General features: G+C 43.3%; 1 protein-coding gene across 1 annotated transcript in view; it reads left to right on the top strand.

The window, feature by feature from the left end:
* The window catches only part of LOC133212646 (autism susceptibility gene 2 protein-like), a 213,681-nt gene extending 202,549 nt beyond the window's left edge, over positions 1-11,132 (top strand). Inside the window, exons 4-9 of the mRNA XM_061354294.1 lie at positions 827-1,295; positions 2,659-2,912; positions 3,788-4,008; positions 4,440-4,484; positions 8,341-8,436; positions 10,165-11,132. Of these exons, the coding sequence (XP_061210278.1) occupies positions 827-1,295; positions 2,659-2,912; positions 3,788-4,008; positions 4,440-4,484; positions 8,341-8,436; positions 10,165-10,269 (1,190 nt within the window). The 3' untranslated portion in view covers positions 10,270-11,132. The remainder of the gene's footprint in view (positions 1-826; positions 1,296-2,658; positions 2,913-3,787; positions 4,009-4,439; positions 4,485-8,340; positions 8,437-10,164) is intronic.
* The last annotated feature ends 3,920 nt before the right edge of the window (positions 11,133-15,052 follow it).

Here is a 15,052-nt window from a genome sequence, read left to right as displayed (position 1 = left end):
TGGTACACTCCAGAAGTGACTTTTTTCTTCTGTTCAATTGACAGCCCAGGCACTGGAGTGAATGTATCATAGTAGATAGGGATAAAGGGATGCTCCTAGAAGATGAGCAGCTCTCCAAGTGGAAAACACGTGAATCCTGGCTTCGTGTGGATCTCTGCCCCTTGCCCTGCAGTGCTTTGTGCTTCCATGATTCAACAGATCATTTCAGTGGTGTTTATGTGATCATTTAAGGACTGATTTTGCCAAATACACATACAGATGTTATTACCTATGCTATGATATTACCTATGGGAATCCATCATCACTGTTCATGGCCTTGGAACATGGAATCATGCAATTATTATGCAAATCTGAGTTTTCTTTAAAATCTATGAAGCTCTTGCATGGTTGTAGGGCAAGTTGGGAAATGGATCCATAGGAGAGCAGACCCAGGAGGCAAGTGGGGAGGACCTGGTGTGTATTGTGCCACAGAGACAGACCAAAGCAAAGCACAACCCTCCTGGTATTTTCCTGCAGGCAGAGGTGGGGATTTTGGGGAGGTTCTGCCTCAAGAGTTTGAACCACTGCACTGTGCTTGCTTTTTTATATATTAATGAAGACAGCCAGAAACTTCCTCCTTATGTTAAAATAGAAGTATTAGGAGAAGGACTTGAGGATTAGGGAAGCTGCTGGAAGTGAGTTTGGATTTGATTTGGTCTCACGTTGTCACAGTCCTTGATGAAAACAACATGGAGCTGCCCAGAGTGCACCTCTGGCACACCACTTAGTTCGGTTTTGCCCATTTTGTTGCTCATGTGACTGTTTTCTCTCTCTTCTGTTGTTGCAGATAAAGAGTTAGGAGTCAGTGCGCTAACTGAAAATGACGACCCTGGTGCTAGGGCCCCAGCTGTCCCGAAAATATCAGGATTAGAAAGGAGCCAAGAGAAGAGCCAGGACAGCAGCAAAGACCCAATACTTGAGCCTGTGGTGCCTAAAGACCCTTGTCCTCAGGTGAGCCAGCCTCTGGCCCAGCCACAGTTGGAGCCGCAGCCCGAGGCACCGTGCCCCAGCCCCGCGCTGGCCCCGCGGCCAGAGGCTCCTGCCCCGCCAGTGCCGGTGCCGCAGCCGCCAGTGCCGGAGGAAGCCACGCGCCCGCCAGTGCCGCAGCCGCCAGCACAGCACCCACCACGGCCACAGTCACCGGTGCAGCCAGCGCACCCCAACCTGCCCCCGGTGCAGCCACATCCGGCCTCGCAGAGCCTCTCACAGCCACTCTCTGCCTATAACAGCAGCAGTTTAAGCCTCAACAGCTTAAGGTAGGTGAACGGAACCACGAGCGCACTGATGCCCATGCTGATTTGCTGTTTGGTGGTGATCACAGAATCATACAATGGTTTGGGTTGGAAGGACCTCAAGATCATTTGGTTCCAACACCCTGCTATGGGCAGGGACATATTCCGCTAGGCCAGGTTGCTCAAAGACCCCTCCAAGTTGGCCTTGAAGACTTCCATTTCTCCAACTACAGACATACCCTGGAGTGAGAAGTACGGCACAGCTGCTGTTTGCCTGGTGACAGCCTGGCACAGACCGTCTCACCCCAATGACTTTAAAGCTGAATTTTTTCCTCACTGCTGACACTTTGCAGTCTCCAGCATTTTTCTCTTCACATGGCCACAGTGAGATAAACCTCAGCTTTTATTGGGGGGGTGACAGAGTTGATCAGAGAGGCTAAGCCACGAGTTCATAGGAGCCCGTGAGGCCTGTGAGAAGGGACCTGAGCTCTCCCTTACCCTAAGTTAATGCTGCCAGCACAAGGTTGTCTTTCCCCAAATCCCACAGGCAGCTTGTGCATTTTCGAGACCTGGTGAACCAGCATTATGGTTGCTTCATGGTTTCACTGAAGACTGGGAGGTGTTTAAGACTTTGATTTATTTTTAACCAAGTTGGTATTGCTTGTCTTTCAAAATCACTGCAATAGCAGCATGTTGTTACTTGAAATAATGACAAGTAGAATTAAGCATTAGGTGAATATATTTTAAATACTCATTAGTAGGATGTGAAACCTGAAGAATTGCAACCAGTGTAATCACAAATACTTTGCTGACTTGTCTTATCTCTGTCTATTGTGGAGGTAGAGAGGCATTATCTGCACAAGAAGCTTGTATCCATTTACCTTCTCAGCTTTGTTTCACATTCTCTGCAGTCTTTCATCTTACTAAGTCATAGGGAAAAAAAAATTAAACCTATATTAATGCAGTGATCACTGATTTTGAGCTTCATTTGCCTGAAAACATGAATCAGAAGCAGTCATGTAGAAAGGACCTGATAATTAAGTAATGAATGCAGAGGGATGATTACTCCTTTGTGTATCATTCCTGTGTTGGTGGAGGACAGAATATCAACCTCTTACAGCGGAGGAGAGTGTAACTTGGGTTTCAGTGTGGAGAGACCATAGGAAGTAAAAGCAGATGGTTAGAGAAAGGAGTATCTCAGTGGTATTGCTAGAAAAGTAGAAGAGCAACTTGAATTTGTAATATATAACTGACATTTGTAATATATAACTGACATTAGTAATGTGTTAACATGAGCTGGGCATAGCCTGGTGGGGTTGTAGATGTGTATATTTGGAGCTTTTCCCTCTTCCATGCAATGCTTAATTGCTTTTCCTCTCATTAACAGCAGCAGCAGAAGCAGCACTCCTGCCAAGACTCAGGCCCCTCCTCCTCACATCTCCCACCACCCCTCAGCATCACCGTTCCCCCTGTCTCTGCCCAGCCACAGCCCCCTGCACACCTTCACACCCACCCTGCAGCCCCCCGCGCACCCTCATCACCCCAATATGTTTGCCCCTCCTACGGCCCTGCCTCCTCCACCACCACTGACATCGGGGACGCTGCAGGTTCCAGGACACCCTGCTGGGAGCACTTACTCAGGTGAGAGATGGGCAGATCACGCTCTGAGTGGGAAACCAGTTCTCTGGGTTTAGTCAGAATAAGTCAGTTTGGGCCATTTGATGAGGGCAGTTGATTGGGTGGAGGCTGTACCCATTGCTGAATGGTTTGGAGAGATATCAAAGCTAAGGAACACCTACACATACCCCAAGACATTTCTTCTGCCCTGGGAATTAATATTTTTGGAGGGCTGTGGCTTTTCCATGTGTGTTTTCTTTCTCCCCATGGTAAGAACACACTAGAGTTCATAATGTGCCCACAGAGGATCTGTGACTCCCTTAGCGAACTTCTTCACTGCGGTTGTGGTCTGCAGTTAGCATTGCTTCCCTGCCTAGAGGGAAGGTCTCCTGTGGCTGTGCACACAGTGGTCCTAAGCTCGTGTACGTGCAGGATTTGGGGGTGAGATGCAGAGATTTTTATCGGTGGAGAAAATTGTGCTCTTCTGTACTTTGATTGTGGGAGATGTAAAATGGTCTGCTTCTCCCAGGTCACTGAAAGGGAGCTAAGGGAAGAAAATGGAGCATTACTCACATTAGCAGTAATCACCTGATGTTTACTCACTCAAGCTCCTCACCTGTTTAGGACTATGCCCGTATTTAGGGAGAACCCTTAGGTTAATGCTCAGAGGAATGCCGTAGTGAAGACAGACGTGGTGAGAGAAGGGAAATGGAGGCATTCTTCTGCCTCTCAGGCCTTTGGGGAAGATCCAAGGGAGCTTTTTTTCCCCCTGTGCAGTGACATAATTTACCACCAGGAAGCTTTACACACAGCGTTGCTACTGCAGCCAGCAAACAGTAAGTGGCACAAGGTCTTTGAGAGTCCCTGAGTAAAACTGAGTTTTACTGTTTGTGTTCCAGAACAAGACCTCCTCCGTCAGGAACTAAACACGCGCTTTCTGGCCTCGCAGAGCGCAGACCGCGGGGCCTCACTGGGCCCACCACCGTACCTGAGGACCGAGTTCCACCAACACCAGCACCAGCACCAGCACACACACCAACACACACACCAGCACACCTTCACGCCTTTCCCGCACGCCATCCCACCCACTGCCATCATGCCGACGCCAGCACCACCCATGGTGCGTACCCCAGGCAGAAATGTGAGGATAAGTAGAGCACAACTCTATTCTTTATTACAAACGTTTCAGATTTGCCAGGTTGTTGGGACAGGAGGATGCTGCTGCCCAGGTGTGATTGGGCAGGAGAAGGGCTGGCTGTCCCTTCATTACGGTAGGTTCAGGGGCAGCACAGGGGCTAAAACAGCAGTCATGCTTGGGGCTTGCCAGCGCTTCAGAGTGATGCACTCTGGTGCCTCCCTCTCCCTGTCTCATAAAGACCTTGGTTTACTTTGAAGAAAGAAAAATCCCCAACAGTTTCATTGGAAACTTAATTTTCTGCTTATTTTTACCTCTCTATTGGTTGCCAAATAGAGAAGTAGTCTTTTATTTTACCAACAGAACTAAAGCAAGGAAATATAAAGTAACTAGTTTGTGCTTTGATCCCTTTGCAGTTTGACAAATACCCTACAAAAGTTGACCCCTTCTACCGTCACAGTGTGAGTTTTATTACTCTGTTAAAACTGACTTAACTGCTTTTTTTGTGGTGGGTTGGGATCACCACTCAGTCAGCAGCACAGTGTCGAATCTCTCCCTAATCATCACTCCAGGATTTACCATTACTGTTCTTGGTCGCTTTGGCTTTTGAAGGCTTGCGTTCATGGTGCTTGTTTCTGATAAAGATGCAGTATCAGCTTTTCCAATCAAAAGATCTCTTGCTCATGTACCATTTGAAGACAGGTTTGATGTGAAAAAGATGAGGCAGAAGAGCTGACTGTTACATGAAGCAGGATAGAGCAGTAATTTCATCATGGTCTTTCAGTTGTGCCACAAACCCTTAGACTGATCTTCTTCCTAAGAAACTTGAAATGACAATCTATCATACAAATCCCTCAGGGATAGGTAATCTAATCGTTTTCCTAATATATCATATTTTGTTTTATAAAATCTGAAAACTTGTCGTATTCTTCAGATTTCAAAGGCACATCTGATCCACTGGCTTATGTTCCCGAAAGCTCTGTTTGATGAAAGCAACATGAATCCAGCTAAGCACTAGACAAGTTTATCTAAGAGCTACCAAAAAATGCTATGTTTTAAGATGAACTGAATTTTAATATTCCAGTTAATTGCCAAGCTTCTGCTCTTGAGAATTTGAATCTACTGATTCATTTGCTGCTGAAATATGGGTTGCATTTCCTTCATATGATTGGCAGAGCCAGGGATCTGGTTGCATATGACAAGAATGTCTACATCCAATAGCGATATTTTGATGAGAGAAGGTGTACTGCATCAGCACTCAGAAATCTGCAAAGCACTTGGCTTTATGTGTTGGTTTTGCTTAGAAGTGGAACTGGGCAAACAAAACTGGTTAAAATGATAGCATGATGCTTTCTGCTGTCCTCATTCAACACAGTTCCTACTAAAAACTTATCCCTGTAGTACATGTGAGTAGTCCTATTAATTTCTGATACCTCATTCGAGTAACTTTAACTGTGTTGTTTGCAGGATCAGAGCTCTAGGAGTATTAGGCAAACGTTTCAGTCTGTGCTAACCACTTTTGCTCAAAAGGGTAATACTGCTCATTTGCATTGTTGTTTGCAAAACTACACACTTGCTGAGCTTTACATGGATTCAACAAGATCATCCATGTGTCATGTTGATTTAAGTAAGAACATGGTCATGGGAAATAGGTAAATGGATTTTAGACAAATGAAGCACAGACATTGACATGAAATCTAGGAAACATTGCTAAAGTCTTTGACTATATATGCTTTTCACATTCAGTGACAGAATCTCTTACAAATCTGGCAGCTACCTGAATTGTAAAGGTCATGGTATTACCCCTTTAAAACTAGAAAAGGCTTCATGTTGTTCTCTGTTAGCCGGTGAGCCATGAACTTGGCAAAGATCCTTTCCATTGTGTCTCCCCTGCCTTTCCTTCAGGAAAGGTTTGTCCTTGCAAAGTGCTTGCAAAATATTCACTATTGCGTTTTATGGATATGTAGCAAGCTAATACCAGAAGATCAATGTGATAGCTACAGGCTACCTTGGATTAAGTCTGTCTTAAACTACAGCAGAGCCATACTAGCCAGGGTATGTCAGTAACCTCTTCTGGTCTGACCACAGATTCGATAAGTAACAGGAACTGCTTGCAGCAGTGTCCTGAGCAGCTGCAGTGTCAAAAATCACACTTTCAGTGGCATCCACACCACAAATTCAGACACTTCAAAAAATCTGGCAATGTTTTTAAAGTGAACTTTGTAGAACAAGGTCTGTTTGAGAGTTAATTTACTTCAGAACAGGGAATGCAGCTCACAGAGAAGCTGCTGTAGAGTTATAAACCAGTTTTCTTCCTTGGTGTCTTTGATTTTCAGTTGTTTCTCCTGGAGGGGGGCTTACTGTAGCGCAGTGAGGCATTACTTTTATCTACAGTTGATGCCAGGTGTAGTTTTACACTAAAATGCACTGGGCCATATGAAAGCTGTGGTTACTGCATTGTGCCCTGAAGAAAGTTAGAAGGGAAAAATGCTGCTCAAAGAAGAAGGGATGCTGGGGAGAAAGGGAACACTGACTGTGAAAGATGTCTTTGGAAAGCTGGAGGAATTGAACTGATACAGAGAGATCCTGGAGATCCCATATTTATATTTTATTAATAATTCTGACCTTGAGAAAAGGTGATGTTTGATTAACTCACCAGTTGCTATAAAACTCCAAGGAAAGCATTCCTCATTATTTGTCATAGCCAATAGAATAGTCAATATTGTATCTCTTCCCGTCATTTGGAATTAGTCCATTACACACAGAATTAAGCGTAGAAGATCTGGAGGATTTAAAGCACATTTTACTCATTAGAAGTTATTGTAAATGAGGACATGTGTCTCTTAATGATTTCTCAAATGCCTACAGTTCAGTATCAGCTAATCTCAAAATGTTTTCTGCATCATTGAATGGAGCAGGTCCAAATTAAATAGAATTAAGAACAACAATAGAAATGTGAATGGAAGGAGACTCGATACCATGCTTTTAAACAGTGAAAAGCTTTAGGTATCTCTAAAATACTGAAATAGTTTTTTCAGCCTTCAGTAAACATAATATGAAACTGAGCTTGCAAGATAAGCAAGTGGAAAGAAAAATGTGTAGAAAAAGCCTGGCATAAACAAATTCATCAGAACTTTATGATACAGATTTACCCTGGGATGTGATTTTCCCAGTGTTTGCCCACTCCACATGGCCAGTCTTTGCCCAGTCCTGCTTCTGTTCAGTTGGCCATTAACTCATTTATTTTGATCTTAAAAGTAGCCTACAGTAGATTGCTTTTTGGTCAGCTGTGTTGAGAGGTGAATTTTGATTGGCCAGAGAACCACATTAGGTTTTTGGGTGGCAGTACCAGTGGAGTTAGTAGCCATTCCCTCTTAGATCCTGAGCCTTCACAGTGAGCACGTCTTTGGAGTGTGATGCTCTGAGCCCCCAAGACAGCAATTTTGTGTGTAACCTCAGCATTTTCCCTGGAATTGGGCAAGGTAACTGTTACACCATGAGTATGATTTGCAGCTGGACCATGGGGACAAGATATGGTTTGATGTTCAGGTTTACTTGCTTGTTTCCCTTGTGTTTCTCTGCATTAGTACTGAAGAGCTGGTCGGGTTTTTGTCTAAATTCTCTTAGATACGTTGGGATCAGGGAGCTCAGTGGAGATGTGCACTGCTTTATGCTTAGTAGTCTGTCTTGATAAAGATGGGAGATGGGGGGAATATCTGCCTTAATATTTTGTTTAAATAATTTGAACAAATCAGATTGTCTCTGTTAATCTTAGCTGTGGCAGGATATCCTCTCAGACAGGCTAATGAAGTATGAGTTGTGCATGTTTTCCTCATTTCCTACATACACTATTAAATTCCTAATGTACTAATGGAGTTTTAATGATACAATATCCTAGAACCTGTCAGGGGTTTCATCCACTGAACACTAGATTTCTGTGTCTCCCTTGGCTCAGTATTCTGCCTTCTCTCTTGAACTGGCATGCAGACTGAAGCCGTTTAAAACATCTATCCAATTTAAGAATTAATAATTGAATAATAAAGTCTCTTTTATGCTATAATGGCCTAATCCAGGGGACAGGTTGCTGGCTTTATGAGTCTGGAACTGCTTTTAAGCTCTAAACATCATGACATTTGTCAACATTTCATTGACTGCTTTAACTAACATTGTTGCGGTGAGATCACTCTTCAATGCTTCTCAGTTTTCTCCATGTACCATTTTCCCTAATATTATGCAGGAATGCTTTCCCTGTCTTGTTCAACCTCTCTTCTTTTGGATATGCGCTTGTATTTATGTTCTTCTGTCTTTCTGTTCCAGCTGTTTCACTCCTATCCTCCAGCTGTATCAGGTATTCCTCCCATGATTCCTCCAACTGGCCCCTTTGGCTCGCTACAGGGAGCATTTCAACCCAAGGTAAGAAAGGGAGTTACTGGTATAGCTGTTACTGCTCAAATACATGGATGTCATGAGCCAGGTTAGGTTTAGGGTTAGCATGTGGCTGAGATTCTGGAGCAGTGGACATCTTGAGTTACAACCTAATTCCACAGAGGACAACTGGGTTTTCCCAAACTTACTACAGAGAGGTTATTTCTCATTAGATTCAGATACTTTGAATCACAGAATCATAGAATGGTTTGGGTTGGAAGGGACCTTAAAACTCACCCAGTTCCAACCCCTGCCACAGGCAGGGACACCTTCCACTACAGCAGCTTGCTCCAAGTCCCTGTGTCCAACCTGGCCTTGAACACTGCCAGGGATGGGGCAGCCACAGCTTCTCCAGGCACCCTGTTCCAGCGCCTCAGCACCCTCACAGGGAAGAGCTTCTGCCTAAGAGCTCATCTCAGTCTCCCCTCTGGCAGGTTCAAGCCATTCTCCTTGGCCTGTCCCTGCAGGCCCTTGTCCAAAGCACCTCTCCGGGTTTCTTGTAACCCCTTTAGGCACTGGAGCTGCTCTAAGGTCTCCCCAGAGCCTTCTCTTCTCCAGACTGAACCAGTTCAGCTCTCTCAGCCTGACTCCAGAGCAGAGCTGCTCAGTATATCTACATACATTTTAAAAACTCTCCAGAATGGCATAGTTAACTTTAGAAGCAATATAATTAGTTCTCAGTGTGCATTAATGTAAGATCATGTAATAATCAAGATCTTAAGAACTCATGATCATTATTGTTTACTCATTTCCATAATTACCTCACAGCTCCACCACAATGCAAGACACTGATTTAGTTCTCTCATTTGTGGTAGCTGGGAGAGATAAATGTGATGAGCTTGGGTTTTTTCCCCTTTTGTTTTCATGAAGTCACTCTTGATTTATAAGTGGGAGGAAATCATACTCTGTCGTCTGTAGTCTTTGCAACTAAAAACTGAAATCAGGACTGAAATTTCTGCAGAGAAGACACCTTCTTTCTTAAATTGGCCCATCCACTGTAATGACTGAATATGTAAATTGCAGTTCATTAGTGGAATTCTTCGTATGTATGGTAATCAGACTGTTAACAACTCTGTTACTTAATTGTTAGTTACACTGGAGCTGATTTCTTTTTTCTTCATTTTAATGTAGGAAGAAGCTCTGTCTAAATGTAGGGTTTTGGTTGTTTTTTTTCCTCACAAAGCTGCATTTTGTTACATTAGCTGAATATTTACATTCAAATCATGGGAAAAGCTTTAATTTTGTCAACTGGATGTTGCTTTTTGCTGCTGTCTGTATGGTAACACTTCATTGTGGATGGAGCTCAGATCCTTGCACAGTGACTGAGGAGGCTGATGCTTTGTGTGCTGTCAGTCAGGTTAGCAGCTTTAGCCACTTCAGTGCAGTATCCATAAGGAGCAGAGCACAAGCTGGTCTTCCAAATACTGCTTTAGATGCCGTATCATAAATATGTTGCTTATCAGGTTTTTGGTAGTGGATTTTTCAGTGTTAACAGTCACTGTTCCCTCATGTGTTTTGAACTGAAGTAATGGGAAGTTGGTGGAGAATGAAAGTTTGAAAATGGAAATAATAATACGAAGTATATTATAATGATTATCCTCTTTCAAAAGTTTATCTTCATTGCTTAGGCAAATGTTAAAGTATCATTTTTCACTTCCTGCTGCTGTTACGTGTTGTGTTCCTCATTAATGTTGTCTTTCCTTGTGGTATTTCTAGACTTCCAATCCTATTGATGTTGCAGCCAGACCTGGAACTGTCCCACATACCCTTCTACAGAAAGATCCACGGGTCTGTATAAAATGTTATGTTTTTCTCAAGTAAAGCTCTTTCTCCTGAAAGCCTTTAATGCTGGAGCTGCCATCCTCAATATGTCCAAACTAATATCTTAAAACTAAAGCTTAGCCTGAACTGTTTAAGTCAGTGAGAAATAGAAAAGTTGTATGTGAGCAATTTAGGTTCTTCTGTTCGTCATTAGCAACAGCCAGTTGATGCTGTGCAGTGGAAGAGCTCTTCCCTTGCTGTCAGGAGGCACTCCCCAAGCCCAGGGGTAAAGGCATGAAAGTCCAATGTAGGAATGTATAAATTCTCTTCAGGATTTATGTTTGTACTCTCTAATTGTTTTGAACGTGGGTAACGACAGTTATTCTCTTGGTTACTGTATCATTGATTGCACCAGTGAAATGTGGATGCACTTTATTGATCACTTGGTGCCTCTGGATTTTCAAGTTCCAGCCTGTGTGAACAGCATTTATTGTCTCAGCACTAGGCCTCAGCTTTTTTCTGCTCTTCGTGAATGCCCGTGGGTTGTTTGTGTGTTTGAGTGAATGTACATTGTTTGTGATGAGGAACATCAGGCAGTTGTATTTTTAGCAGAAGTCTGACAAAAGCAATAGGAAGCTTTCCCTAAAAATCCCTGTTGTGGGTATGGCTGAACTTTGAAGCACAGCAGAGCAGTTTTCTTTGGGTGATGCCAAGTGTCAGTACTTTGGTTTGCTCATACTAAAAAACCCCAATTTTTGTTTGTTTTTTCTGTCTAATTGAAAAGATAATTGATTCATTGAGGTTTATGCTCCCTTGCAACTGGTAGTATAGTTTTGATTATTTCAAGCTGATGTATTGAGCCATTGCTGCATCTGCAAAGTACTTCTTACACCTATAAATCTCCTTTAGTATTGCATTTCAATAAAGAGAATCCAAAAGAAATGAGAAATAATTTTTAGTGTCTGTTTTGCCTTATTATTATGTACTTGATGCTACATGGAGTAAATGGGCTGCACTAATTACACAACGAGCTCGAATAGGAAATCCCAGTCGTCCAGGCATTCTAGAAGTCATCATGGACTGGCCAGAGGGCAAAGATTTTGGAATGTCACCAGAGGAGGAGGTGATGCGTGCTGAAGAGGCCCCACCATATAATCAGCTGTCAGAAAGTGAAAAGCAGTATGCCTTGTTTACTGATGGGTCCTGCCGTATTGTGGGAAAACATCGGAGATGGAAGGCAGCTGTATGGAATACCTCTTTGACAAGTTGCAGAAACTGCTGAAGGAGAGGGTGAATCGAGTCAGTTTGCTGAGGTGAAAGCCATCCAGCTGGCCCTGGACATTGCTGAACGAGAAAAGTGGCCAGTACTTTATCTCTATACTGACTCATGGATGGTGGCAAATGCCCTGTGGGGGTGGTTGCAGCAATGGAAGCAGAGCAACTGGCAACGCAGAGGTAAACCTATCTGGGCTGCTGCACTGTGGAAAGATATTGCTGCCCGGGTGCAAAACCTGGTGGTGAAGGTACGTCATGTAGATGCCCATGTACCCAAGAGTCGGGCCACTGAGGAACACCAGAACAACCAACAAGTGGATAAAGCTGCTAAGATTGAAGTGGCTCAGATGGACTTAGATTGGCAACATAAAAGTGAATTATTTTTGGCCCGGTGGGCCCATGACACTTCAGGCCATCAGGGCAGAGATGCAACATATAGATGGGCCCGTGATCGAGGGGTGGACTTAACAATGGTTGGGTTTTGGTGTGTGTGTGTTGGGTTTTTTGGTTGGGGGTGGTGGTATATGGGGAGGCCTGGCAGATTGATTATATCACACTGCCACCAACCGCCAAGGTAAGCGCCATGTGCTTACCATGGTGGAAGCAACCACCGGATGGCTGGAAACGTACGCTGTGCCCCATGCCACTGCCCGGAACACTATCCTGGGCCTTGAGAAACACATTTTGTGGCGACACGGCACCCCAGAGAGAATTGAGTCAGACAACGGGACTCATTTCCGGAATAACCTTGTAGACACTTGGGCCAAAGAGCATGGCATTGAGTGGGTATATCACATCCCCTACCATGCACCAGCCTCTGGGAAAATCGAAAGGTACAATGGGCTGTTAAAAACTACACTGAGAGCAATGGGTGGGGGAACTTTCAAGCATTGGGATACACACTTACCAAAGGCCACCTGGTTGGTCAACACTAGAGGATCTGCCAACAGAGCTGGCCCAGCCCAATCGGAACTTTTACATATTGTAGAGGGGGACAAAGTTCCTGTGGTGCATATGAAGAATTTGCTGGGGAAGGCAGTCTGGGTTATTCCTGCTTCAAGTAAAGGCAAACCCACTCGTGGGATTGCTTTTGCTCAGGGACCTGGATACACTTGGTGGGTAATGCAGGATGATGGGGAAGTCCGATGTGTACCTCAAGGGGATTTAATTTTAGGGGAAAACAGCCAATGAACTTAATTGTATGTTGTTGCCTGCTGTGTAATACTTTAATAGCCCATCAACCAGATGTCTTCAGGCCACCAGCAACTAGCCCTGACTTCCCTCCAACCATCATCCCAAGAGAGAACGAACTTTGACAGAACCAGACAAGTTCTACAGTAAGGGAATGATCAGCATCAGCAGGCAACGACCCGATACTGCACACGGCCTCTCCTGTTCTGAAAGACTGTTACAAGAGATGGCGCCTGACATCATGGACCAGATGGAATCAGCAGCTTTATAGGGACTAGTCTTTGCACTAAGATAGAAGTGCACTGAGATCGGAGTGATGGTATATTGAAAATGTAGGATCTGAGCATGACGTGAATGGTATGGAATAAGGGGTGGATAATGTCCTGGGTTTAGCAGCAGCAGTCATTTTTTCTCCTTCTTGGTAGCTGGTGCAGTGCTGTGTTTTGACTTTCGGGCTCGGAACAAAGCTGATAAAAATGATGTTTTGGTTTGGCCAAGGACTTTGTGAGTCTCATGCTCTGCCAGGGAGGAGGGGAGGCCGGGAGGAAGCAGAGACAGGACACCTGACCCAAACTGACCAAAGAGGTATTCCATACCACAGCACGTCATGCCGAGGGGGGAACTGGGGGGGAACCCGGAAGGAGAGGGGGTCGGCCGGGTCGGACTGGCGGTTCGGCGCGTGGTATTGTACTCCTTTCCTTTGCTGTTTTCTCTTATCATTGTTGTCGTTGGTGGTAGCAGTGGTGATTCGTATTGTACCTTAGTTACTAAACTGTTCTTATCTCAAGCCGTGGGAGTTGCATTTCTTTTTGATTCTCCTCTCCGTTCCCCCAGGAGTAGGGGGAGGGCAAGAAGGGGGGGGAGTGGGTAACAAGCTGTCTGGCTGTGGGTTAAACCACGACAATTTCTAATCCAGTTTTGCCCATTTCTAGAAAGTTTTAAGCTGTTTCTGGCCATTTCTAAGCAATTTCTGACCATTTCTAACCTAATTTTGCCCATTTCTAATTCGTTTTAACATATTTTTAAATGTTTGTAGCCAATTTTTTCTTCCTTCTAAGCTGTTTGAAGCCGTGAATTGGCTATTTCTAAACTTTTCTTGCTATTTCTATGCAAGTCTGTCCTCTGTCTAAAAATTTCAAAGCCATTTTTGGACATTTCCAACCAGTTTTGACATTACTAAAATATTTTAAGCCATTTTTGGCTATTTTTATCCCATTTTTGCATACCTCTATTCTTTGTTAACACTTCCTTGACTCTTTCTAACCCTGTTTTGCCCATTTCTAACTCGTTTTATGCCATTTTTACTATTTCAAACCCATTTTTACATCCTCCTAACTTGTTTGAAGCCTTCTTGACTATTTCTAAACCCAGTCTTGGCCATTTCTAACCCAGTTTTGTTCATTTCTAGGAAGTTTTATGCTGTTTCTGGCTATTTCTATACAATTTCTTACCATTTCTAACCTAATTTTGCTCATTTCTAATTCGTTTTTACATATTTTTAAATGTTTGTAACGAATTTTTTCTTCCTTCTAAGCTGTTTGAAGCCATGAATTGGCTATTTCTAAACTTTTTTGCCATTTCTATTCAATTTTGTCCAGTGTCTAAAATATTGACTCCATTTTCGGCCATTTCCAACCCAGTTTTGACATTACTAAAACAATTTAAGCCATTTTGGGCAATTTTTAACCCATTTTTGCATACCTCTATTCTTTGTTAACACTTCCTGGACTATTTGTAACCCTGTTTTGCCCATTTCTAACTCGTTTTAAGCCATTTTTACAATTTCTAACCCATTTTTACCTTTTCCTAACCTGTTTGAAGCCTTCTTGACTATTTCTAAACCCAGTCTTGGCCATTTCTAACCCAGTTTTGTTCATTTCTAGAAAATTTTAAGCTGTTTCTGGCCATTTCTAAGCAATTTCTGACCATTTCTAACCTAATTTTGCTCATTTCTAATTCGTTTTAACATATTTTTAAATGTTTGTAGCCAATTTTTTCTTCCTTCTAAGCTGTTTGAAGCCATGAATTGGCTATTTCTAAACTTTTTTTCCAATTCTATACAATTTTGTCCTCTGTGTAAAACTGTCAAAGACTTTTTCGGCCATTTCCAACCCAGTTTTGACATTACTAAAATATTTTAAGCCATTTTTGGCTATTTTTATCCCATTTTTGCATACCTCTATTCTTTGTTAACGCTTCCTTGACTCTTTCTAACCCTGTTTTGCCCATTTCTAACTCGTTTTATGCCATTTTTACTATTTCAAACCCATTTTTACATCCTCCTAACTTGTTTGAAGCCTTCTTGACTATTTCTAAACCCAGTCTTGGCCATTTCTAACCCAGTTTTGTTCATTTCTAGGAAGTTTTATGCTGTTTA

Source organism: Neopsephotus bourkii, unplaced genomic scaffold (assembly GCF_033783945.1).
Source record: "Neopsephotus bourkii isolate Nb327-2 ecotype Australia unplaced genomic scaffold, CSIRO-AGI_Nbou_v1 NB_726, whole genome shotgun sequence".
Classification (NCBI taxonomy): Eukaryota; Metazoa; Chordata; class Aves; order Psittaciformes; family Psittacidae; genus Neopsephotus; species Neopsephotus bourkii.
The sequence above is the reverse complement of the archived record's forward strand: the minus strand, read 5'-3'. Positions and strand labels throughout refer to the sequence as shown.